This window comes from Trichomonas vaginalis, chromosome VI (genome assembly GCF_026262505.1).
Source record: "Trichomonas vaginalis G3 chromosome VI, whole genome shotgun sequence".
Taxonomy (NCBI): domain Eukaryota; phylum Parabasalia; order Trichomonadida; family Trichomonadidae; genus Trichomonas; species Trichomonas vaginalis.
This window is the reverse complement of record NC_067208.1, coordinates 6,515,317-6,540,502: the sequence shown is the minus strand read 5'-3', so window position 1 is coordinate 6,540,502 and position 25,186 is coordinate 6,515,317. Positions and strand designations below refer to the sequence as shown.

At 33.0% G+C, this 25,186-nt stretch overlaps 14 protein-coding genes and 1 pseudogene across 15 annotated transcripts, besides 3 other annotated features; 10 read left to right on the top strand and 5 right to left on the bottom strand.

The window, feature by feature from the left end:
* Window positions 1-15,228: part of a mobile genetic element that runs on past the window's edge.
* TVAGG3_0817000 (integrase core domain containing protein family) lies at window positions 23-1,059 on the top strand (the record flags this gene model as incomplete). Its single annotated transcript, XM_051247863.1, has 1 exon — window positions 23-1,059. A coding segment is annotated over one exon (1,037 nt), but the record flags the coding sequence as incomplete, so codon positions are not given.
* TVAGG3_0816990 (uncharacterized protein) lies at window positions 1,321-1,986 on the top strand (the record flags this gene model as incomplete). The annotated part of the gene is made up of 1 exon (XM_051247862.1): window positions 1,321-1,986. The coding sequence occupies one exon, from the start codon at window positions 1,321-1,323 to the stop codon at window positions 1,984-1,986; it is 666 nt and encodes a 221-aa protein (XP_051083337.1).
* TVAGG3_0816980 (organellar and viral DNA polymerase type B) lies at window positions 2,161-3,126 on the top strand (the record flags this gene model as incomplete). Its single annotated transcript, XM_001297348.1, has 1 exon — window positions 2,161-3,126. The coding sequence occupies one exon, from the start codon at window positions 2,161-2,163 to the stop codon at window positions 3,124-3,126; it is 966 nt and encodes a 321-aa protein (XP_001297349.1).
* On the top strand, window positions 3,434-4,273 carry TVAGG3_0816970 (KilA, N-terminal/APSES-type HTH, DNA-binding family; the record flags this gene model as incomplete). Its single annotated transcript, XM_001297349.1, has 1 exon — window positions 3,434-4,273. One exon carries the CDS (start codon window positions 3,434-3,436, stop codon window positions 4,271-4,273), a length of 840 nt encoding a protein of 279 aa, XP_001297350.1.
* Window positions 4,483-4,956, bottom strand: TVAGG3_0816960 (uncharacterized protein; the record flags this gene model as incomplete). Its single annotated transcript, XM_051247861.1, has 1 exon — window positions 4,483-4,956. The coding sequence occupies one exon, from the start codon at window positions 4,954-4,956 to the stop codon at window positions 4,483-4,485; it is 474 nt and encodes a 157-aa protein (XP_051083336.1).
* Window positions 5,381-6,683: a mobile genetic element.
* Window positions 5,477-6,603, top strand: TVAGG3_0816950 (annotated as a pseudogene). The gene has a single exon. A coding segment is annotated over exon 1 (1,127 nt).
* On the top strand, window positions 9,216-10,297 carry TVAGG3_0816920 (organellar and viral DNA polymerase type B; the record flags this gene model as incomplete). The annotated part of the gene is made up of 1 exon (XM_001283556.1): window positions 9,216-10,297. A coding segment is annotated over one exon (1,082 nt), but the record flags the coding sequence as incomplete, so codon positions are not given.
* On the bottom strand, window positions 10,821-11,444 carry TVAGG3_0816910 (uncharacterized protein; the record flags this gene model as incomplete). The annotated part of the gene is made up of 1 exon (XM_001293411.1): window positions 10,821-11,444. One exon carries the CDS (start codon window positions 11,442-11,444, stop codon window positions 10,821-10,823), a length of 624 nt encoding a protein of 207 aa, XP_001293412.1.
* Window positions 11,469-11,729, bottom strand: TVAGG3_0816900 (uncharacterized protein; the record flags this gene model as incomplete). Its single annotated transcript, XM_001293775.2, has 1 exon — window positions 11,469-11,729. The coding sequence occupies one exon, from the start codon at window positions 11,727-11,729 to the stop codon at window positions 11,469-11,471; it is 261 nt and encodes an 86-aa protein (XP_001293776.2).
* TVAGG3_0816890 (uncharacterized protein) lies at window positions 11,775-12,209 on the top strand (the record flags this gene model as incomplete). Its single annotated transcript, XM_001311793.2, has 1 exon — window positions 11,775-12,209. One exon carries the CDS (start codon window positions 11,775-11,777, stop codon window positions 12,207-12,209), a length of 435 nt encoding a protein of 144 aa, XP_001311794.2.
* Window positions 13,389-13,811, top strand: TVAGG3_0816880 (uncharacterized protein; the record flags this gene model as incomplete). Its single annotated transcript, XM_051247860.1, has 1 exon — window positions 13,389-13,811. One exon carries the CDS (start codon window positions 13,389-13,391, stop codon window positions 13,809-13,811), a length of 423 nt encoding a protein of 140 aa, XP_051083335.1.
* Window positions 13,843-14,283, top strand: TVAGG3_0816870 (repellent protein 1 family; the record flags this gene model as incomplete). The annotated part of the gene is made up of 1 exon (XM_001295724.1): window positions 13,843-14,283. One exon carries the CDS (start codon window positions 13,843-13,845, stop codon window positions 14,281-14,283), a length of 441 nt encoding a protein of 146 aa, XP_001295725.1.
* A 1,387-nt stretch (window positions 15,229-16,615) lies between the features above and the next one.
* Window positions 16,616-17,242, top strand: TVAGG3_0816850 (uncharacterized protein; the record flags this gene model as incomplete). Its single annotated transcript, XM_001295677.1, has 1 exon — window positions 16,616-17,242. One exon carries the CDS (start codon window positions 16,616-16,618, stop codon window positions 17,240-17,242), a length of 627 nt encoding a protein of 208 aa, XP_001295678.1.
* Window positions 17,243-17,877: 635 nt separating this feature from the next.
* Window positions 17,878-19,464: a mobile genetic element.
* An 842-nt stretch (window positions 19,465-20,306) lies between these two features.
* On the bottom strand, window positions 20,307-22,313 carry TVAGG3_0816830 (serine/threonine-protein phosphatase 6 regulatory subunit family; the record flags this gene model as incomplete). The annotated part of the gene is made up of 1 exon (XM_001330396.1): window positions 20,307-22,313. The coding sequence occupies one exon, from the start codon at window positions 22,311-22,313 to the stop codon at window positions 20,307-20,309; it is 2,007 nt and encodes a 668-aa protein (XP_001330431.1).
* A 472-nt stretch (window positions 22,314-22,785) lies between these two features.
* Window positions 22,786-25,141, bottom strand: TVAGG3_0816820 (DPP6 N-terminal domain-like family; the record flags this gene model as incomplete). The annotated part of the gene is made up of 1 exon (XM_001330395.1): window positions 22,844-24,880. The coding sequence occupies one exon, from the start codon at window positions 24,878-24,880 to the stop codon at window positions 22,844-22,846; it is 2,037 nt and encodes a 678-aa protein (XP_001330430.1).
* Between the last annotated feature and the right edge of the window lie 45 nt (window positions 25,142-25,186).

The following is a 25,186-nucleotide window of genomic DNA, read 5'->3' as shown; positions in this document are numbered from 1 at the left end:
TAAAATCTTTAACTTTACATAAATGAGCTTGAAAGAAGTATTCGAACAACATCCATGGAGGTCATTTAAGAAGTTCAATGAAGCTGCAAAGAGTTGGGGATTTACTAACAGAGCTGAAGTGAAAAGGTTCTTTGACAAAAATGTTGTACATCAAATAAAAATAAACCCTTACGACTACTTTTTACCAATTTACTCCAACACTCCTGACGCATACCAATTTGACACTCTCGTTCAGAGTAAGAAAGGAAGAAAGCCACCATTCCTCATCTTCATTAATGTTAACACTCGCAAAGCATATGCATATCCAATGAGGAATAAAGGAACTCGTGAAGTGTTAAGAGTTTTACAAAAGTTTGTAGCAGAACATAGCCCAAGTACTTTAACATCAGACCAAGACAGTGCATACCTCAGCAATGAAATCACAGATTTTCTCATTAAGCATAACATAACTCACTACACTACTGAAGACCATAACCATAACATACTCGGCATCATAAACCGCTTCATAAGAACGCTCAGAGATTTAAATCAAGAGCGAGACTTTACCGAAGAAACAATGAAACATTTTCTCGAAGTATATAATTCCTCAACACATTCTACAACAGGACATACACCAAATTCAATGACACAACAACAAGAAGAAAAGTATATACAAAAGAAACGAAGTCAAACACAAAATATCAGAAATTCAACACAATTTACTCTCATTCCTGGAACAAAAGTTCGTGTAGTTCTTGACGACAAACCGTTGACAAAGAAACATTTAAGGTTAAGTAGAAACTATTATATCGTAGACTCTACGCAAGGTAATGGATATCTTATAAAAGCTGCCGACGACTCTATTGCGTTTTATCCTCGTCATAAATTAGTCGAAAGTAGTAATGGCAAACTTGCTGAAACCATTGACGAAGCAAAGCGAGGAGTGGTTATTGAAATACTTGGCTATAACATAAACGATGACACTTATAAAGTAAGATATGAAGGAGGCGTTGAAGATGTTATACCATCTAAGAACTTGAGAGAGTCGAAGCCAACACATCTGGGACCATTAGAGCGGGAGTACTGGAAAGACAAAAATAAGCCAGAAAGAATAAGAAAATTCTTCTAAACTTTTTCATTAGATGTAAATCAGACATGAACGAGAACAGTCATGATATCATTAATGGTACCATTTATTTACACCAAAAATAATTTTTAGGGTAGAAGGTTAGATCTAACCTCATTTCTACCCTCATGAATTTTCATGAATTTCCTTAAGATAGAAAAAATAAAGTTAGTTTTATTTTTATTTATTTTTTTATTTTGTATGTAAGAACAGAAATGTCAGTCGAAGCAAAAACATTCACGAACAAATCTAATGGCGAAACATTCACAAAAGGCACTTATAACGGTATTGAAGTCTTACGTAGAGACAAGGATGGTTACATTAATGCAACAAAGATGGCAAAAGAAGCGGGAAGGTTAAACCATTTAAACAGATTTCTCAATAGTGCTAAAATGCAGGAAATTCTTGAGTTTTGGTTGAAAGAATACGGTCGAGCCAAAAGTGGCTCAACCTCAAAACAAGCATTTTATGAGCTTACTAAGGGTGTTATAAATGAATTCAAAGGTATTTACATACATCCTGACCTCGTTCATTTTGTTGCTGAATGGTGCTCTGTAAAGTATGCATTTTATGTCAAAGATATTATGGACTCCATAGACAAGAAAGTTCATGAGAAGTTAGATGAAGAAGAACTCGAAGATACAGTAGAGAATGCTAAACATTTGTTTGAAGAAGAAGTTAGAAAAATGTGCGAAAAACAATTAGAACATGAACGTGAGATATGTTATGGTTATAGAGATTCTCCATACGAACTAGACCAATGGGAACAAGAAGATTTAAAGAGAGAATTTAGAGAATATGAACTCGCTAAGATAGCATTAGAAACTGCAGAAAAGAAGTTAAAAGTTTGGGGTCGTTTTGCCCAAAAATATTGTGAGTAAATGAACTCATTATTTTTGCTGAATTCACCAAAAATAATGTTTAAGGTAGATGGTTAGATCTAACCCGATAACTAACCTCTTTTCTACCCTCACGAATTTTCATGAATTTCCTTAAGACAGAAAAAATAAAGTTAGTTTTATTTTTATTTATTTTTTTTATTTTGTATAAAAGATATGATTTCAACAATCGGCACAACAACAATTCAAGCCACGAACGGCGGGACTCTGTCCACAACTACAGCACCAAACTCGTTAGTCATGAATCCTACGTCAATGTTGGTAGAGATGAAAAGCTTTATTCCTTCTTCATTTACTTTCGAAACAGAAATCCAGAAGATAAAGCAAGAACTTTTAACAAGTAATTTAGACTGTACCGCACAGGATGAAGAAAATGAAGAATATCTTTATGACATGCAGGACATTATTGACCATTTACCCAAATTGCCTGAAATCCAACAACAAAAGCTCACTATTCCTGAATTCGATGAAATAGAAGTGAAACCAACTGACTCAGTAGAAATAAAGAAATTCATACGTAAAGTAAATTATGAGTTTCTAGGATATCATTGCAACCATAAAGTTATGGACAAAGATTGCGACATGGTATATAAGAACATCTCTGACATATATAAATCGGGGGAGTTTAAGACATACGACAACTTTGTTTCATTAGTTGCAAAATGTGTATGGCAGATAAGAGATAAAGACAGAAGAGGTAAGGTATGGCATGAACAGATAAAACCAACTGCTTCAGATTTAAAGAAAACCATTGACGCCTTAGTTGTTTTAGCAGGTAAGGTTTCAGAATATAACGCAAAAATGAATCCGCAATGTTCAAAATGTAAAGCAGCAATTAGGAAATATAACTATTCAGTAAAAGAGATAGAACGTATGAGAAACAACTATGCAGATTTAAAGAGGGAGGCAGAGAAGCCGGTAGAAAATAAAATGGACATGTTAGCATTTCTGAACAAAAACTATCCAACTGCTGACGATTTCCTTCTATCTGACGTCAAGAAGAAGTATAAAGAAACTTTCGGCATTGTTAAAATTTTTGATATCCTCAGCGAAGAAATAGAAGCTACAAAACTGTTTAGAGTCTCACGAATTCATAACGTTTACCATGTAAAACGGTTATAAAATAACTGGGGTAGAAATGAGGTTAGAAATCGGGTTAGATCTAACCATCTACCCTAAAAATTATTTTTGGTGTAAATTTCATTAACTGACTGACTGATGGCACAAAGTGGCTTAACGAAAACATTAATATATAAAATTCATGAAAATTCATGAGGGTAGAAATGAGGTTAGATATCGGGTTAGATCTAACCTTCTACCCTAAAATATATTTTTATTGAATTCAGCAAAAATAATGAATTTCATTAGTTAGAAAAATAAAGTTAGTTTTATTTTTATTTATTTTTTTATTTTGTATGTAAAGACAGTAATGTCAACATCAGAGAACACAACAACAGTTATAGTCCATAAAGCTATAAATGAAGAATACGAGTACATACAGTATAACAAACAGTTACGTCTCATTCGTTCAGTCAAAGACGACATGTACCAAATGCAAAGTATTTTGACAGCATGTTTTGCACCCGACAATAAGAAACCACAAGACTGGTTTAGGAACCAAAGCACTATTGAACTATTAAATGAAGCTGAAAATTCGACTACGAGAAATCCCGTAGTCGCAAAAACTCGAGTGGGAGAAAAACCCCAGTCGCCAAAACTCTATGAAAATCGTGAAAAATTGCCAAACGGTTTGAGAGGATATTATGTACATAGACTTCTTGTAAATGCTGTTGCAATGTGGGCTTCACCACGTTATGCTTGGAATATTTACAAACTTCTTGACGATTTACATACAGAAATGAGAAAAGAGATGGAAAACAAGCTTGAATCCAAAGACAAAAGCATACAGAAAAGAATACCGCGTTCAGTACCAAAAGGAAAGGAAAAGAGTTATAAGTATCTGATATATACTGAAGAGATGGAAAATGAAGAAGACAGTGACATGGTTATGTTGCATTTAGTCAGAAGAAACAACAAGAGCTTTTATGACTTAGCTAAAATATATAAATCTGACAGAAACTGGTTCTATCGTGAAAACTTACCGATTTCAATGACCCCAAATGAAGATGTGAAACAAATAGTCCAAGATACGTTACCTCAAACACATTATGATATTAAAGGTTGTACAATACTTACATTCAAAGAAGACTTACCATTACTGAAGGAAAAAATAACAGAATATTTCGACAACTTCAAAGAGGAAGAATAAACAAAAATAATTTTTTGTTCAATGCTTTGAAATTATTTTTTACAGTCAGTCAATGACGACTGACTGACTGTTTGGAATTTTATACAAAAATATTTCATAAATGCCTTCCTCCTTTGCTGTTGTCTAAATGTCATGTTGTCAGTAATTTTAAGAGAAGTTAATTAACCTGGTGACGTAGTGACACCTTCAGTTCTTCAAAATATATTTTCTTATAAAGCTTCAGGGTCTATTTCTTCAACCATTTCACTTCCTTCGTCAATGTCAATAGAAGCTTCTTCAACCTTTGGTAAGAATTTCTGTATAACATCTTTGTTCGTTATTGTCTTCAGAGATGAAGGATAATATTTCACAAATGTTTCACCCTTCTTATATTCTTTCTGTTCGGAAAGATTTAAAGCAATACTGAAGAAGTCAATATTAGAGTTCTTTATGACAGTATAATGAGTATCTTTGACATTCACGAAAAAACTCTTTTGTTTCAAAACTACTGCTAACTCTTGTGAAGTATAACGTTTGCGGTCAATGACGATAGCTAATGGTCTGACATACTGACCAAACTTAGATTCTTTCACAAACTTCTTGTTAAAGATAACATTAACATTTGAAGCATTATTGAACTCATTCTTGATGGCAGTAGCGAGAGCATTGTATGAAAAGAACTTGCAATCTTGCATGTGTTTCATTAAAATAAAAATATTAAATTATTTTGAAAAATAACTTAAAAAAATCTAATCTAATTTTTTCAAAAAAATATTTTTTATCCGATAGGAAAGATGACAGAAAAATTAACTTTTTACATAGTGCCAGACCCTTCTTGCCCACATCTTTTTAAGCCACAATATATAGACATAGAACTAAATAGAGAAAGCGAAATTCTACAAACAGAAGAAAGCGAAATTCCACAAACAGAAGAAACATGTAGAGACCTAGATAACGAAAATGGATATGCGCTATTCTGGTTAGATTGTCCTTATGAAATGTATGAAAAAAAGGCTTTATATGAAGAATATAGAAAATATTGTCATGAAAACAATATAAGACCAAGCTCTAGAGAAAAATTCTATGCTGGTATAAAACATCTTTTCGAAGTTCGGAATGGCAAATATATAGGGTGTCCAAAGGTGCGTTTAGCACAGCGCTCTATATGAGACTATTAAAGGAGATATATGCTGATTATAAATATATAATAAAAAATATGAATTTATGTATATGATGAGTAAGTTGTATTTTGGCGCCATGCCGGGATATAAAATGAATTTTGAGACAAGAGGCGGTTTCGCGGGAAATTTTGGCGTTTTTTTTTCATTTTTTTAATGAATCATAAAGAAAACATCCTCGCTCTTGCAAAAAAATGCAAAGACTGTAAAAAAATCTACGAGACATTGGTAAAATGCTTCGGTATGGATGCTCCTAGCTATTCCACTGTAACGTATCATGTTAGGATGTATCACTTCATGAACAAAAAGGCGCCCATCATAAAAATTGACAAAAAATCGCCGGATCAAAGAAAAATCAAAGCGATTCTTCAAGCGCTAGATGAAGACCCAAGAGCATCACTCAGAAGGATAGAGGAGATGACAAAGATACCACGTACAACAGTCAGTTATTATCTGCACAATTATTTGAACTACAAACTAGCGTATACACGTTGGGTTCCGCACAACCTTAATTCAGTTCAAAAAAAATCTAGAGTCCAATCTTCGAAAGAGCTCCTCTCTATATTGGGTGCGTACCAATCCAAGAAGTTTCGCTTTTTAGTAACAGGGGACGAGTCTTGGTTTCAATATGCAACAGAAGCCAAAATCATGTGGATCCCGAAGGATGAAAATCCGCAAACATTCCCGAAGAAAAAAATTGACACACCAATGATGATGTTGTCGGTTTTTTGGGGCGTGAATGGCATCATCGCAATTGATATTCTTCAAAAACCTAATACGATGAATGCTCAGTATCTAATTGACAATGTTCTTACTCAAATTATCAATTCTGATGAGTTTGAGAAATCCAAACAACAAAAACAAAAGTTTGCAATTCATTTTGATAATTCAAGAGTTCACAAAAGTCATAAGGTAATGAATTACTTGGTGGAAAACAATGTCAAAGTTGTTCCAAACCCAATTTATTCACCTGATATTGCACCCTCTGACTTTTATTTATTCGGCACGCTAAAAAAGAGAGCTGAAGGACGCGAATTCGCGAGTCCAGATGATCTTGAAAATTTTGTAAGAGAGCAATTTGAGCAATTTTCTCATGATGATTTAAAGCGTGTCTTTCAAGCCTGGATCGATCGCTGCGAACGCGTGATTGAATCCAATGGTGATTATATTTAAATAAACTTTATATATATGTAACTTGTTTATTTCTATTCGCAGTATTCAGGTTTGTGCTAAACACACCTTTGGACACCCTATAGAAAGAAATAATTTTTCTAAGTTTATTTTTTCAAAAAATATTTTTTTATTTCCTACTAAAGATGTATCGGAAGTTGTCTAAGTTAGAACACTCGGAAATAAAACAACTTCTAACAGAAGCTAACATAGAAGTAGCAAAACATTACGCGACAAACAAAAAAGCACTCGCTGACATCCTCAATGACTATAATGGTGCAATAAGTTATGATAGAATTCATGAGTTCATAAAGCCGCAACGCGGCGAGGACGAAGTCCATGCAAGAGCATTTCCTTTAAATGACGTTGCTATTGACTTATATCATAGACGTTCAGTACCTCATGAAGTAAGAAGAGAAATGTGTGACATAACAAATGCAAACGTTGGTGAAACAAGAAGAAGAGACGACACACTGAAACAACAGAGAAGAGAGATGTTTAAGAGCGCTATAGAACAAGTTCGCAAAGCTAACGATGTCCTTCGTTCCATTGACGACAAACCAAAAGAAGGTGAGAGATGGTTAAAGAAAGATGAAGAGAATAGGAAGAGGAATGTTAAGACAGGCAATAGACTCATTGACTTTAACATCGAAGCTTTAGATGAACCAAACAGAGACTACTTACACAAACATTTCGGTAAGGTTTTCATGAGACTCTTAGAGAAGATTAAAATAAACTCCCAACAAAGATGGATGGTATGTTATAAACTTGGTGGAAAGTATGAATGTTCTACGTTAAACCTCAATAATATTGGAACATTACTACATCAGCTCTTGAAGGAGAACTTTATATCAGAGATAGAAGCAAATGCTGCAGGTATTGTTGAAATGCACTATGACTTCTTCTTGACAAACATAAAGAATCTTACCGAAATAAAGATGTATGATTTAACAGAATATGAAGGCTTAACGATGTCAGATGTAAAGAAAGGCAAACCAAAAAAGAGACCATATAGAGATGAAAGCACACTGACAAATGACCAGAAAGCCATTTTGGAAGCTCTTAAGCAAACAGGAAACCCAGCACTTATAGAAAGCTTTTGGAAAGATAATGGCGAAAAGAAGTTTTATAAGAAGAGAAGCGGTCAGTTCTGGAAGTATCTTTGCACATTACCTATAAATCTTGAGCGCTACCAAATCTTCAATGAATTGAACAAAAGAACTGCAGCACTTATGACAGAAGACAATTGTTTCGTTTATGCTTGCATTCAGGCTGGAGTAAATGAAGAAACTATTGACCACATGCGTGAAGTCATTCGTGTTAGAGACTTTCCTCAAAGTAAAGTACAAGAAATTTCTGACGCAACAAGTATAGCATTTAATGTTACCATTGGTTACTTCAATGACTCAAGACATAATGAAATAAAGAGATACATACCAAAAGAATGTAAAACTATTCGAACTATTGACTTACTTCTTGTTGAAGACCACTACATGCTAAATGAAAGATTACCAATGACAACATATTTCATTCGCAACTATATAGAAATCTTGAAGGAGTGTGGTGGAATGAACATTGAGAAACAGATGAAGATTTATACAAAGAGAGAGAACAAATATGTAGTTCGTTATGATAGAACAACACCGTTATGGGATGTTATGAAAACATTGTGGGAGTGCAAATATTTCGAACCTATTTCTTATGGAGAACTTTTCACATATACGACTGACTTATATAAACAGAACCTTGCACCATTTAAAGATTTGACATATGCTCCAAAGTATTGTGTACAACTGAAGAAGAAAGCCGAGTCAAAAGAAGTAAATAAAGCTAAATGTAAGTTCATTCCTGAGCATGTTTTCTTTGCTGACTTTGAGTGTAGCACAGACGGCTTTCATAAAGCTTTTAACATCTGTTATGACAGTGAAGATGGTTCAGTGAGTGAAAGCATTTGGGGTCAGAACTGTGCAACAGAATTTTTGGAGCGACTTCCTGACAAGAGTTTAATATATTTCCATAACCTCAGTTATGATATAAACTTCATCTTAAGACACATGACAGAAGTGAAAGGAACTCCCATCATTAAAGGTTCACGAACAATGCAAATAACTGGCTTATATAAAGGAAGGGCAATTATTATAAAAGACTCTTACAGTGTTATAAATAAGAAGCTTAAACTATTTCCTGCTATGTTTAACTTACAAACAGGACCGAAAGAAGTATTTCCATACAACTACTACAGCAGTGTTTTGTTAGCAAATGATAACAAAACTGGTGTCATTTCTGAAGCATGTAAGTTTATCCAGGATGCGGATACATTCATGAAAAACATAGATTCCATCAAAGGTTGCAGAATAGATGAAAACCACTTCGACTTAGAAAAGTATAGCACATTCTATTGCAAACAAGATGTAAGAATTTTAAGAGAAGGTTTTGTTAAGTTCCGCAATGACATATTGAAAGAATTTGATTTAAACGTTTATGACTACGTTAGCATTTGTTCAATTGCTAACAAATTATTTGAGAACAGAGTGTACTTCCCGAATGGAAATTTATATGACCTCTCAAATAAACCAAGAGAGTTTATTTCACGCTGTATTCAAGGTGGAAGATGTATGCTGTCAGATAACATGAAACAAAAGAGCGAAAAGAAACTCATTGCTGATTTCGACGCTGTTTCATTATATCCATCAGCTATAGCAAGACTTTATACTTTAGAAGGAATTCCAAAGGTTATGAAGAAAGAAATGTTAAGCACAGAGTATCTCATGAGACATTTATTCGATGACGACCAAAAGGAACCCATTGGTGAAAAGTTTGTGTCTGGCTTCTTTGTTCTCATTAAGATAACAGAGATTGGAATACATAGACACTTTCCTTTAATAGTTTGTGACCCTGAACTAAATCCAGAACTTAACGTTCCCAGAAGTTCAAACACTTGCTGTTTAATGTATGTTGACCATATAACATTACAAGACCTCATAAACTATCAAGGTGTCAAATGTGAAGTGTTGCAAGGATACTATTACAATGGAAACAGAGATATTAGAATAAGAGATGAAGTAAAGAAGTTGTTTGAGTTAAGGTTAAAGTATAAGAAAGAAGGAAATCCTTTGCAAGAAAATATAAAGCTCATTCTGAACAGTATTTATGGCAAAACTATTCTATCTCCTATTGAGTCAAAAATAACCATAGTAAATGACAAAGATGCTATAAGATATGCCATCAGAAACTACAACCATATAGTGAAGTTCGAAGGTTTGGATGGTTCAGATAAAACTATTTTCAAGCTAACGAAAAGCATTTGCAGACACTTTAACTTCTGTCCACTTGGTGTTAACATTCTGTCTATGTCGAAGAGAATAATGTGTGAAGTATTCTGTACTGCTGAGGACTTAGGAATGGACATCTTTTATAGCGATACGGACAGTATGCATCTCTACACTGAAGATATCCCTCGTTTAGCTGAAGAGTTTGAGAAACGTTATGGAAGAGTTCTCATTGGTAAAACATTAGGTCAGTTCCATTCTGACTTCGCAGAAATAACACCTGGAAAACAAAGTTTAGCATACAAGTCAATATTTTGTGGAAAGAAGACTTACATAGACTTACTCACGAATGATTTAAATGAAGTTGCATTTCACTGCAGAATGAAAGGCGTGAAGCAAGATGTTATTGCTTTAACCGCTAATGAAATGTTTCCTGACTCTGTTCAGTGTTTCTATGATGAAGATAAAGGTTTAATGGTTCCGCAAGGAACATATGACAAAGACTCTGAGTTCAGTTTAATGAAACTTTACAAAGCACTTTATGACGGTCAAGAGATTGCATTCGACTTATGTAAGTCGTGTCAACCTTGCTTTGCTGAAAAGTTTAACTTCTCAATAACGACTAAAACAAGCTTTATTCGTAAGTTGAAGTTCTGAGGTCATTTATTTTTGTCAGCAATGAGGTCATTCGTGATAAAAATAAAACTAGCGTAGATTTTACAATACTGCGATGGTAGAGTTTAAGAGTTGTGCTTCAATGTAGAGACAGTCCTTATGGTCTGGAGGTAAGAACACTGGGCAGTTATGGTCATGAGTGGAGAACATGTCTATCCAAAACTCACGATTGAAGCCAGTTAATTTATAGTATTTAGGGTTAGGAAGTGGTGAAGTTCTTGTATGACCAATGAACTCATTTTCAACTCCCTTACTTAAGTTTGAATATAATATAGCTTACTTTCTATCCCAAATGCCGGGTGTTACAATCTTTGAAAATTCATTTTTCCTCGGAAGCATTGCATCATAATTGAAAACATTTTTGAAATCATCACTTGGTTCAGAGATTTGAAATCTTATACGTAATGGATTTTCTTTCTTTTTAGCGACTTCATTGAATGGTGAGAATACAACAAACTGACAGTCATGAGTTCCATCTTCATTTTCATTAAATTCATAATGAAAGTCTATAAATTGTGGCTGACTACCTTCTTCTTTCAGTTGTGCAAGAAACTCACGTAAAGGCTGTAAAGTTTGTACTTCAATGTTAAACTTTTTCTCGAACATCTCATTAAATGAAGTCATACATTGTAGCAATGTTGTATCGTCTTTAAAGTATTTGTATATGTGAATGTTTTGGGCACTTAAAGACTGTTCGTCATTTTCTATCTCGACTTGAAGTATAAAGTCAACCTTTCTGAAAGCACGTGTTATATACATAGATGTTATGCCAATGTACTTCTCTTCATTTATGTTCACAATCCAGTCTGTTGGAAACTTAAACGTTACTCTGTTCCCCTTTATTTTGACGTCAGGGTTTTCACTACTGAACGCAACAGATAAAGGTATTTGTCTATACATTTAATTCGGATAAAAATAAACCATTTACTCTTTCTTTGCTTCAGCTTCTTTAGCTTTTGCTTCAGCTTCTTCTCTAGCTTTTTTCGCCAGTAGTCTTGGGTTCTTTTGTCTTCCAGCAGCTAATGCAGCAAGTTGTTTTTCACTAAGTTTTCTCTTTGGTCTCTCTGGCTTTTGTTCTTGTTTTTGTTCCTTCAGTTCGGATAAAATTTGCTCACGAATTTCTTTCTTCAATGCTTCAACATCTATGACCCCTTGGGTCTTGTCCGTAGGACTTGTCTGAGTCATTTGACTGCAGATAAAAAACAAAATTAAAACTTTAACCGATGTAAAATGAGCTTGTCAAAATCAGAGCGAGAGTCTATTATATTAAATGACGCAAGAGGAATACAACATCCTTTCTATTATGTAAGTCAGAGTAAAGATGGTAAAATATACGTAAGAAAAAGAAAGGTTCCATTAGCGAATGCAGAAAGCGACAACATTAAGGTGTATGGCAAGGGTGAAGTCCACGAAGCCCATATTAAGCCTTCTATTCAAACTGAAAAGTCAATAGAACCAGAAGAAAAGAAGCCAGATGTACTTTCAATAACGAACCAAGAGCTTATTGCAAAGTTTGTGAATTTCATTGAAAAACAAACCGAGTCAAAGAATCCTGACCCGCCAGTGAAAGAAGTTGAGACAAAAGAGAATGTACAGTTCATTGAAAATGTCAAGAAACAACTTCCACCACGAATGCCAAGAAGAAGAGTGAGAATAATGAAGTAAATAGATATTTTTATCTGAAGTAAATACATGCAGAACGAACAGTTAAACGAATTTACTCCAGCAGAGCATATTCATCAGATTCGCTCATATTTCGATATCATAGACAATGCAGTTCAAATTGGTGACACTAATAGAAAATATTCTGACGCAAAGATTCCATCACAACCTGGAACTGCTAAAGATAACACATGGGTAACATTCAATCTCTCACCTCCTGGTGAAAATATGTTGGACCTTTACAATACATTCATTACGTATAAAATGGAAGGTCAATTTATTGTAGATAAAGAAATTGGTTCAGGTTCCAATAAAACAAACCCACCAGGATTTTGGATTGGTTTCGATGACGCTTTCTATGCAGTTGCTGGATATCAAATCCTTGCAAATGGTCGTATTGTATATTCTCAAGACAACGCAAGAGAAGAAGCATATATAACTTCAAACTCACAAACTACCGAACAAATAAAGAAAGTAGATGTTTTCTCAAAGACTCGACATGAAGATGTATGGAGTCATTCGGGAACATGCAGAACAGGACAAATTGTTAGTGGTCCAATTACAGCAGGAAAATCATTTGATTTTAAGCTTCGTTTAAGAATTCCTGTTAGAAAATTCCTTCCATTAGAAGCTATTCGATTTATTCCAGCTTTTGCAGGAAACATTCAGCTTAAAGTAAAGTTCAGTAGCGACGCCTTACAATGCACATCTATATCTGTAAATGATATCATTGCTTTCAATCCAACTCTTAAAGTTGCATTTGCTTCAGATTCAAATCCACCGACAAATAAATTTGTTCCATGGAATGAACCATTCACTATGATAACGAAGGCAGTAGAAGCTAGTGGAACAGTTACTATTACAACTGTAACCCAGCAACTATTTCGAACAAAGATGGATTTTAATGAATGTTTCATTCATCCAAAGTCATTCTCTTTAGACCCTAACATTTATACAGAACTTGTAGAACATTATACAAACGAGGCTTTATGTTTTCCTGTTAAAGTTATGGATTGGATTCCTATGGACGGTTCATTCTCAAAGAATACAGATAGTTCAAGTGCAACATTTACAGCAGCTTATACGCCTATTAATGTTAAAAGTATTTGGGCACTATTTAGAAAGAAAGACAACTATTATGTTAATTTTGAGAACCCTAAGTTTAAATATCTTCAGCTTTCCATGGGAGCTTATGGAAATATGCCTGCAGAACCTGAAAAATCATATGGACCTGTATTTTATGAAATGGTTGCGAACGCTTGCAATACAAACAATGATATGATAGGATTTAATGAAGATGTTATGAGGTCATTGGTGGATGATGGTAGTGTGGAACATAAATGGGATAGCTATGACAACACACATTTCTTATGTGGTTTTCCAACAGAAGTGGACTTTTGCTTCCAGCAAGGTCAAACATCTACTGCTCCAATAACATACAAATTGTCTGTTAAAGGACCTATTGAACTAGCAACTGAAAATGTACCAAAGCCACTTATTGGATTTATGAGGGATTGTTGCTTTGCCATTCAGGTGCGTGCTAATGGCATCCCCATAATAAGATTAGATGACTATAACTTAGCTACGGACGACAGTGAGGAATAAAGGATGAACGTTTATTTTTTAAAGCTTATAAATGAGTTCTTCATCAAGCTCTCGTGAACCTTCACCATCTATGAAACAAACTTTACCAAACGATTATGGAGCACCTATTGAATATTTCTTACGAGCTGCACAATGGCAAAGAGCAGTCTCACCAAGGTTAGGTGTTCCACCAGCTCCTGTCAAAAATAGCATTTGGTCAAGTCCTTATATAAGATATGGTCTCCCACTAGGTTTGCTAGCTACAGCAGGAGCAGTTATGATGTTGAAAAGAAATAAAGCAAATGTTGTAAATAATACTGAAGTAGCTGAAGTTAAACAAACTCCGACACCTTCACAAGCAAAACCTTCAATGCCTCCTGAACCTATGGAAGTACAAACTCCTGTTCAAAAGTCAACTCCTAAACCGACTCCAACATTTAAACCAGAACCTACTCCTCAAATAAATCGTAAAACTCCTGCGTTTCCTTACTGAAAAAATAACGTTATTTTTATTTTATTTGAACATTTTATTTAGAGTAAAATGACGACTAAAGTCACTGAAGCAATGAAACAAAAGTTTTTGGTAGAATACATTAAATCAGGAACTATTCCAGAAGGTTTTTACATTCATACTATGAAGGATGGTAGAGTTCAGTTTAGAAAGATAAAGCAACCATTAGATAAAGAAGGAATTTTGAGAAAGATTAAACTTCATGAGGACAACATTGCTGAACTTAAGAAGAAGCTAGAAGAGTTGGAGAAAGGAAGAGAGTTATAAAGCAATGAATTCAACAGGATAGAAATGAGGTTAGAAATCGGGTTAGATCTACCCATCTACCCTAAATTTATTTTTGTGCTATGCTTTCATACGTGTGAGGGTGGTGATATCATTAATTTTTAAGTTTATTTTTTATTTTACTGAAAATTTTTATTTGGATGTAAATGACAGAACAAAAGCAACTCATTCGAATTCCACAGTATAACAAACATACATTTAAACATTTATTCTTCCTTCCTGAGCATAACATGTTCTTTCAAATACATCCGAGACCAGTTGACTTTTCATTGACTGTGTATAAAGATAGAAATAGTTATATCATTAAACCATACGATGACGAAGGTAAGTTATGTAAATTGTACGTTAAGAAGTTAGAGAAAGTTTATGGCTTCAAGTATGACTACAATAGGGTTAACACTGATGATGAAGATATTGAGGAAAATTTATGAGAACATTAGTGAAGTCGTTAGTGAGAACGATAGTGAGAACGTTTATTTTTTTACATTAGTGAAGTCGTTAGTGAGGTGAAATGGTTGGCGGCTTTGTAAATATTTAAGGTTAAGTTAGTTTTTGCGTTTGTGTTGTAAAATATACGTTAATGGTTTTGTAAAGTGTCAAATTCACAAGTATTGGGTAAGGTGGAACGCAGTGCCGCCGTACTTTTAAATCCCTCAACATTTTGATAATAAATCATCAATGCATTACGTAGTCTAACATAAGACAGTATTGTTTTATGTTAAAATCAAATACTGAAGCAGCGATATGCGCTTTGAACATTTTTTAAAATAAAAAGTGACAATATTTATCAAATTAAATTCAAAGTCAGTAAAAAGAATTCTTTGATCATCAATACAATCATATATTTTATTTTTAAAATCAAATAAGCAAAAAAGTAAATCAAAACGAAATTAAATTTTATTAATTTGGAATTTGGGTTTCTATTTCACATACCTAGCCTACCAAAACATAATATTGATTATTTTTGACTAAGTTTAGTTGAAAATACAATTTTGCAATGATATTCTATAGAAGGAGTTATAATACTTGATTTTTTTCTTAGAGAAGACATGTTGCAGGTTACAGAGTACTAATATTCATTATGTGTAGCATAAAACCATAAATTTATATATATATGTATAAAATTAATCCATTTGACTCGGTTTTATTATTTTATCATTTATTCACATTAGAACATAACTCATCTTTGTTTCTGAGATCTGATACTATTACTCAAACCTTACCATTTATTATAATTGAGATTTGCAATATATTCCATTTTTTATTTCTTTGAGATACACAACTAAACACATTAAAAACTGTATATAAACATCTAACACAATTATATGACAATGTCAAACACATCTCTTACCATTTAATAAAATTAGATAAAGAATCTCCAAAAATTAAAATATGTGTTTTTGCATTCATTTCTATATTTTATGCATCACTATAGGTATTCCGATATGCGCTCATGAATTATATCTGCGATATGTCAAAAACAACTTTAATCTAATGTGATCAAGTTGCATGATATACAACAATACATCCACTTCATATCAACACGATTCTATATATAATAGCGCATGTTCCTATCTAATTTAAATTGTCAGAAATGAATTGTACAAATTTTAAATCAAAGATTATTATTGTCGTCTGACGACAATAATAATTTTGTCACTTTTTCTATACGACAATAAAACATCCTCAATAAATTTTATCTTTCAATTGATATATTTTAGTATAAATATAATTGTAATTAATATTACGCTTAAAACAATTTAATGCACGTTAAATTTTTCCATTTTTTGAATACGATCGGTCAGATATATCGGAAAAGCATGATATTGTTATTGTTGATGAATGCAGAATATACGTTGAAATAAAATAAAATAAAAATACGATGGATTGAGAGAATCAAAACAGTTTCTTATCAAAATTTCTGTCATAGTGTATATCCATTGTATTGCTACTATTAAAAACGACACGCGTTTAACATCAAGATACAATTGGACGATATTAATTCAAAAGATTCAGTCATTTAATTTTGATGGATTCTTCGTTTGGTGATCCCAGTTTAAGCTCAACTCAATTAAGACAAAAGGCTTTTCAAGTTATTAAGCAATCAGATCGTCCAATGGCTTCCTGCGAAATCGAAAAGTGGATTCGTAATAATGACTACGATCTCTGGTCTAGGGTTTCTTCAAAGTGTAAAGATTACGTATGTGTTATTCTAAGTCAAACACGTGGTAAAACCATTTCAAAGTTCAAAGCTTTGAAGCCTATACCAGGAATTGATAAGAGATCTACCTTCTACGGTATATATGGAAGGAATTATCCATCTGATTCGTGGATGCCTACTAATGATGGTGCACGAGTCAAATCAAGAAAACATGATGATGACGCTTATGATGATGAAATTTTATACAGTAATTCAAAGGAAGAAGCCTCCCAATACTCTGATGAATCAAACGAGCCTATTACCAAGATTTCGGTTATACCTATTCACGAGTCACCTAAGCCTGTAGAAAAGAAAGACCGCGTACTCTTGACACCACTTCCTCCTTTCAGACTTCTCTGTGGACTTAATCCACTATTTCCATCGTTCATAACTGGCAATCCAATGATCTTTAACATGGAATTGAACCCTATTCAGCTTCTTCTTAACTCTCAATAATGGGATTATTTAGTTGTTTTATTGTTTGTTGTTTGGTATTGAAGTAAAACACTTTCGAATATCTTTAACTTTATCTTTTTCCTTTTAATTATATCCGAAATTATCTGAAATCTATTTTATATGAAATTTATAAGAAGGAATAAATTTTATCGAGAAATAGCTTAGATAATATCAGTGAACGTAAATACGAAATTTCGAAATTTCAGATTAAATTCAAGGGTATTTCAGCTATAATCATTCAATCTCAAAATTTCCCTCAAACCATTAATATATCGTCAGTCTATAACCCAATAAAAATTCATAATCCGCAACCAACGATTTTCGTACTAATAGATGATTTTATAAATTGAGAACTGCCAAAAATTCTTTTCAATCAATTCTGACGGTGGTTTTTAATAATCGATTGAATATAAGCCTAATTACCAATAGAATGAAAACTCTACTGCCAACTCAAAATAAATTGATAAGGTACTGATTTATTTCAAAGGACGTTCGAACAAAATGCATTGTAATAGATATTGCATCATATTTTATCTAAAATTTTAATGATTATTTATCGTTAAATTTCCCAATAAAATATGAAATCAGTCAAAATACTTGGGATCATATTTGAAAATTTATCCATAAGTATTGCTAAAAAAGGTACATTCACTATTTTTGACAAAATTTTAAATTTTCATGGGGTTGTAAATCTTATAATAACTAGATGAATAAGGAATGAATCCCAGTATAATGTGCATCATTATATTAAACACTATATGTAAGGCTAATGATTCTATTAACACTTATGAAAATCTATAGTATTTGAGCAGATAAATTTGATAATTTCCAAAACTCTTATATTTCAAAATTAAAGTGTGCGAATGCATTTAAATGAGAGCAAAAAGAGATTGATGCTGTTAAAATTAGGTGTTAATTTGCAATTATTTCGCATCACAAGAACTACCCAGTAAATTCGGCTATCTTTCTTTGCAATTATTCTCCATTATACATATAATATAATGGTTAGGGTTTGAAGAAAAGTTACTAGAGAATTATTGACTTTTGAAATAATGCAGAATTTTACTTGAAGAAATCATTAATTTATGAGTTCCAAATTGCTAAGCATGACGAAGGATCATTAAATTTGCTACAATTAAATACACTTATTGCAGAATTAAGATTTTTGAAATTAAAAGTTTGAAATATTGCCTTTTTGAATAAAAATTTAAATTTTATTATATAATCATGATAATATCTTATAGAAATTAAAAAAAATATTTTAAACCATTCAAATATTTTGAATGTCTTATCAATTTAAAATATTAAAAGATAGCTTGATTTTATCATCATTAGTTGTTATCAAAGTTTTCTTCTTTTGATGAACAACAGTAAATGATTTGTTAATTACTTGTCTTCCTTTTTCGCAGCAAAATCGAAAGTTATGATGATAATCTTGCTGTCAATTTTGAAACTCTCTGATTTACAAGTAAGCATTCCTTTGGAAAAGCAGTCCTATTCTGTTTTCAAGATATTTTAAAGCTTCCATTTCATACAATGCGCAGATCTATTCGAAATTGCAAGAACTCTCAAGAAAAATGCAGCAGCAAAGAAGATTCCATAGTTTCTAGCATCAAAAATTTACAACCTTAATACAACAGTTAAAGAGAAGCTCGAAAAGAAAATATTTAACCATAAAGCTGGAAACCATTCGATATCTACTATTGGATCTAATAAAAAGTTAATTATAACATATTTAACATGCTATTTGTTGACTTTGTTCCATTATATTACCATATATATCTTTTTGAAATCTAAAATATTTTTACGATTTTAACCATGTGTTGTTGAAACCATATATCAATCTTAGCTAAAGTATAGTTTATGAGTCTGTCACCATCTAACGTATGAATTTTCAAAAATGTCAAATATGTTCATTTTTTCTGTAGATTCAGCCATAATTTCACGTTGTTATACTATTCAACTATTATTTAATATTTTTATCGATTTAAATATATGATGAGATGCTTAGTTCTCCTGGAAATCGATTTTTAATCGCAATTTTAACTTTCCAAAAAAAATTCAAAAATAAAAATCCCTCTCAATTTTCTAAGTTTTATAACTCGCCAAATCTCTAGCCAAATTTTTTTTGGCCCGTATAAATATTGTTAGGCACTATATAGGGATGCTATTTATCCTATTTTCATCCCATTTTACTGTTATCGCCTAGTGAATGTACCTTTTTGCTAAATATAATCACTATTTTTCTGTATAGATTGGCCGGTTTTTGATCGTTGATGGGAAAACATTCACAAAGAGCGGAAATAAAAATTGCATACTAACTCCATATTTTTTATTAGGCATCTATATCCAATGGATTTCCTTTCACAACTCCGCTTTTTTTTCTTCTCAAATGTTTCTTTCTTTGTACTAAGATATGAGTTGCAATGCATTCGTTATTATTGTTTCGAACCTCAACTTTTTAAATTAATTTTAAACGATTTACTTTGGCTGCTTGATGAATCATTGAAAAAACATTGTTCTTTGCCATTTTCACTGATGCAATAAATGATGATTAGGTCTGCACATTATTATATATTCATATACGCTAATACTCTTATTGCATTAGTAGCGTCGATTTCTATAATAAAACTAAAATTCTGAGAAAATAGAAACATAGTTAAGCTTGATACTTCCACAGAAACCTTATTGGATCACAATTCAAAGAAATATTCATAAGAGAAAATATAGCATATATTTTAAAAGCATTCACTTTGTTCATACATGTAAATTAGTATATAACACGAGCAGAAAAGTGAGCATCTTGACTTTTGTATCGATTTCATTATATCCTTGCGGTCTACAAAAAGTTCCTGATTATGCTCATATATCATTAAAAAGCTAATTAGATGCTTATGTATTATATTTCAGCAGATTCCTTTTGGTATTAGTGCAAATTACAAATTATTATAAAAATATTGTGAATGTTCAGAAACGATGATGGAAATATAAGCATTTATTTCTTTCATAGATAATTTTCAGTATCAAATAAAAAAATAAAAAATTCTAAAATAAAAAATTTTCATTACTCTGCTTTTTGCTCTACACTATTATTATCTGCATTATCAACAATTTGTTCAGCTGGATTTTGTTCTCCAGCTTCTTCTTTCTTTTCTTCAGTTTGAGATTCTGATTTCTCTATTTTTGGCTCTTCTTGCTTTTCTTCCTGAGCAAGAGCATCAGCTGGCTTCTGCTCTTCTTCTGCCGCAGCAGGTTTCTCTTGTTCTCCTGCAGTAGCTTCTTCAGCTGGTTTCGTTTCTTCGGCGGTTTCTGGAGCTTTTTCAGAGGAAAGGGGAACTTCCTCTTTTTGCGGAACTTTTTTCTCTTCCTCTTCTTCTGAATCAGATTCGCTTGGTCCATCAGAGCCTTTAAGTGGCTTTGTGATATCATTTATGATATCAGCCGGATCTGCATCGTTTGAATCAGATGAAAGCCCGCCTTCTTCGTACTGATTATCATCATCAGAGTGGAGAGGCTCTGGAATCAAGATATCATCAGATGTCCTGAGATCTGCAATCTGGAGATTTAATGCAGGAGCAGCAGCCATTTGTACCGGAGCTCCATCTTCTTCATCGCTGCTGCTAGAAGACTCAGGAGGTGCTGGAGCTTCTGTCCTTGATAGGAACTTATGAAGCTTAGCGCAGTTATTCATGTTTACGCTTTCTTTTTCTTTTTCATCTTCATCGTCATCATCACTTGAGGAATCATAGTCATCGGACAGAGAATCCTCTTCATCGGAGTCATCATCAGATGAATCGGAGACGAATCTAAGATCATTTGGGCTGTCATCGCTGTCGGATGAGTCATCATTGTCAGAAGAAGACTGGGTAGAAGATTCAGCAGCACTATCTGATCCTCCATGAGGACGAGAGCCTCCGTATTCCATCTGTCTATTCTGTTCTCTTGGAGCGTACTGAGTATCGATGAAATTACGAAAAGCTTCATTATCCTTTATCTTGTCTTTAAGATATTCTGCGAGTAAAGAAAGGTGAACATTAGTCTTTGTCTTTGGAAACTGTTCGATCATACGATTAATGAAATCTGTTCTTGTAAGGAAATCGTTGAGTTCTGAATCTGTCATATTTCTAATTGAGCGGAATATTCCATCGCAAACAAATGTTGGCTGGCCGTCTGATAAAATGCGAAGTAAGACTTTATCGGATTTTGTGTGTAAAACAAGTAAAGCTGAGGCAAGAACTGAATCGTTCTCAATGCTATCGAAAGAGTATGTTTCTGATTCTTTGTTGACAAGCTCAAGAACAGGGCTTGACTGTGGAACGGCTTCTGCAATGCGATCAATTAATTTGAAGGCAGCAGAAGCAATTAGAGGACGAATCTGTGCGTTCTTTGTAATTGCAAATAAATTCTGTTCAATTTCAACTTTGCAAATTTGATCGAAAATTTGTTTTTTGTTTCTTGTAACGGTATCAAGAGCTGTAAGAATATAAAATCCGTTATCCGAGTTTGCTGCTAATGTAAGTTCATTTAGATATTGCTGGTCAAAAGGAAAATAGGTCGGATATTCAGTTGCAAGATTTGTAAACAATTCTCTGAGACCAAGGTTCCCCATGTTGTGGATAAAGAAGGACTTCAAGGATGGTAAGCTATCCAAGAAATCTCCGGACGAATAGTGTGCAAAAGCTTCAACAATTCGACCGAAATGTCCACAAGCTCTTGGATGGCTTGCATAATCTGATTGAGGGAATGAATTCATTCTATCAATAAAAATTGGATTACCTCGTAGCTTTTGCATGATTGTTGTGCAAGTACTGGATGATAAAACGGTAAGTGCACACCTAGTCGTTTTAGCAGGAAGATCTGTTTGCGGAACAAAATCCGTGAGAACCATATCTAATAGATGGTTGAATTTCTCTTCGTTATCTATTAAAAACGAAATTAATGATTGTAAGTTATTACGAAGTGCAGCATTTAAAGCTTGATCATCTAAAACAGCTTCAACTGATGTTTCTGGTTTAGAAACAAGAGCAGTTATCGATGCTAAATTTGGACCGCCAAAATGCCAGACCTTCATTTGTATGAAAAAAAACTGAGAATTTTTTTCAGTTTTCAAATTTCTACGACCTACTATCATTTTGAAATAATGATGAATTAATGGTGTACTTGCGTTGGAGAATGTGGAAAATCCATTTTCTCATCATTTTCTATTAGATAATTTTTTTTGTTGTTGAAAATGCTTGAGGTCTGAACTCTTCAAATATATAATTGATTCACATTTCTAAATAATATTTGCCAGATAAGTGCAAGTAGAAAATGATTTATTTTTCAAAAATATTGAATCTTCAATTTCCAAAGCCCTCAACAATCATATTATATATCAAAGAGTTAACTTCATTGCAAGATTTAATTAATTATAATAGATTAAGCCTCGCAAATATCAATTTCAATCTCAATAATAATAGCAATTAATATAATTGTTTACCTTGGATAGTTGTTTCTTCAGATTTCATCATATTGTTGATTGTTATTAAAGTCAACAAATTATAACGGAATAGTAATAATATTTTAAATTAACAAACAAAACAATAATATTATATTTTATATCTAACTATAAAAAGCTTCTAAGCTTTCAAGACTATATTTTTCGGAAACTTTGGCTAAATCATTTGAAACATCTTGGTTTCCAATGCTGTAGCGTTCAACAGCTAAATTTGTTAATGTGAAAAGAGGATAAATATCCTCTTGATTCCCAATTTCGCTGGCTAACATCTGTTGAGAAGGAACTAAATCTTCAATTTGCGAAATTGAAATTTTTTGTTGGGTCATGGAAGGAACATCAATCTCAGATCTGATGTAGAGATCATATCTGTTACTCATGATCCCTGAAAAAGTTTGTAGAACTTTTTCGTAACTTAATGTATAAAGAAAACACTTTGGAGCGTTAACAAGGAACAAGTACTCAAGGGTTGGAAGCTTATTGATATTATACGGCAAGTGGAAGATTCTTGCCGATAAATAAATGGCAAATTCATACCTAAGTTTATCAATAAGGGTTGCATCAGGATTTGGTGCTGGTAAAGCTGATGCAATAGCACAACTCTTCTTAAAGAAGTCAGTCAAGAACTTAAATATCTGAGATTCCTTGATATCTTTCATTGCTCTTAAATGTTCTGGATTTGTTGGGGGTTCTAAGAGAAAGGCGGACTGGAAATTAATCAAAGCAGGGGGATACTTCGAATTTGGGCCTTTAACGTTGAAGTAAAATAAAAATAATAAAATAACTGTTGAAAGATGCCAAAATCCTTCAGGACAGTATTCATTTTCAGACTCCACGAGCTCTTCCCAGAATTTTGTCTTGATCAAATTGTTGTATGGAATGATCAAATCAGAAGAAATCAAAGCATCGCGAATAACTTTTTCAGAAGGATAGAATTCAAGAAGAGAACCATATGGAACCATATGAGGAACATATTTTATTAGGTCTTGTGATAAATCCGGACTCATCCACGCATAAACTCCTGAGATGCAATATTCTAAGTAAAAATGTACTAATCCTATAAAGAAATTATTAGGTGCATTGCGAATAATATCCTGTGCAAAGAAAGAAACAAGTGTATGTGCAGACGAAATATGTCCAATAAAATGCCAAGATAATAAATCTCTTGTTTCAAGGATTTTGGCAAATTTGGCCCATACAATTTCAAGAGACAAAAACGCATTTCTATCTTTATCGTAGAAAATCGAAGAATCCGATGTATTTTGTAATAAATTTTGAGGAATTGAGTCGCATTGAAGCTCTTTGTCTTCTACTAGCTGAGTTTTAAGGTCTCCGCTATCAGCATCGATAAAGGCAACGAGTGAACTAGGAACAACAAGTACTAAAATCGAATCAATTAAAGATAACACTGGACTGAGTGAATTTTGATAAGGAATACATGTAGATTTCAATGAGGGATACGAGATAATTGTCGTGGACATATTGGAAACGGTACCAATGACCATATTTCGAGCATTTACGAAGAAAACGTGAGTTGGAACTATGTAATCGAATTTTCGCGGGATTTGGAATGTAAAAACTTCAACAACTTCGTCTTGGATTTGATAAACATGAACGTGTTTCATGTTTTGTTTGTCCAAATTTAATGCCACAACCATTTTCGACTTGTGAACAGTTGTCCACCACAAAACATTCTTTAGAAAGTGGGATTTTCGTGATTGGTATAATCGTGACTCGTTTTGATTGATGACAATGCTGCCTTTTGTCAAAATTTGATCTCCTTCATAGACAAAATGTATTCCTTTTGGGGCAGAAATAAATGAAAACTTATTACAATTTTCTATGGCCATATGTTTTTCGTTTGGGTTTTCTAAATCGATAATATTGATTGAATTATCAAGTAAAAAAGCTATATATCTTTTATCATTCGATAATGTCACGTTTGAAATCGATTTGTTAATACTTCCATTTAAAATTGGAGTAATGGATGGCGGAATTAGATTAAATTTAATAATTTCTACGTCATCTGTTGACTTATCAATCAAAAAAGCACTATCATCGACTGATGTCCCAACAAACTCGTAGTTTTCTGTGGGATTTGGTATAATATCGTCAAGGGTATGCCTGACGACGAAGTTTATCATAAAATTTTTTGACAACATCGGTGTTATATCACAAATTGATACGATACTATTATCCAAAAGTTCAGAAAGCAATTGAAACAGATCATAAAGAAGCTATTTTTACAGTTTATCTTCTGATATATTAAATTGTAAGTGAAAAATTGAGAAATCTGAACTAAAATGCATTGATATTTAAAAACATCATGAAGAATTTTGTTACACACAACAATCATATGGTATTACATGGCTGCTATTAAGATTTAAAGCAAAATTTTAAATTCGATTTCTATTGAATCTGAAATAACTCCATCAAAATGAAATTTTCTG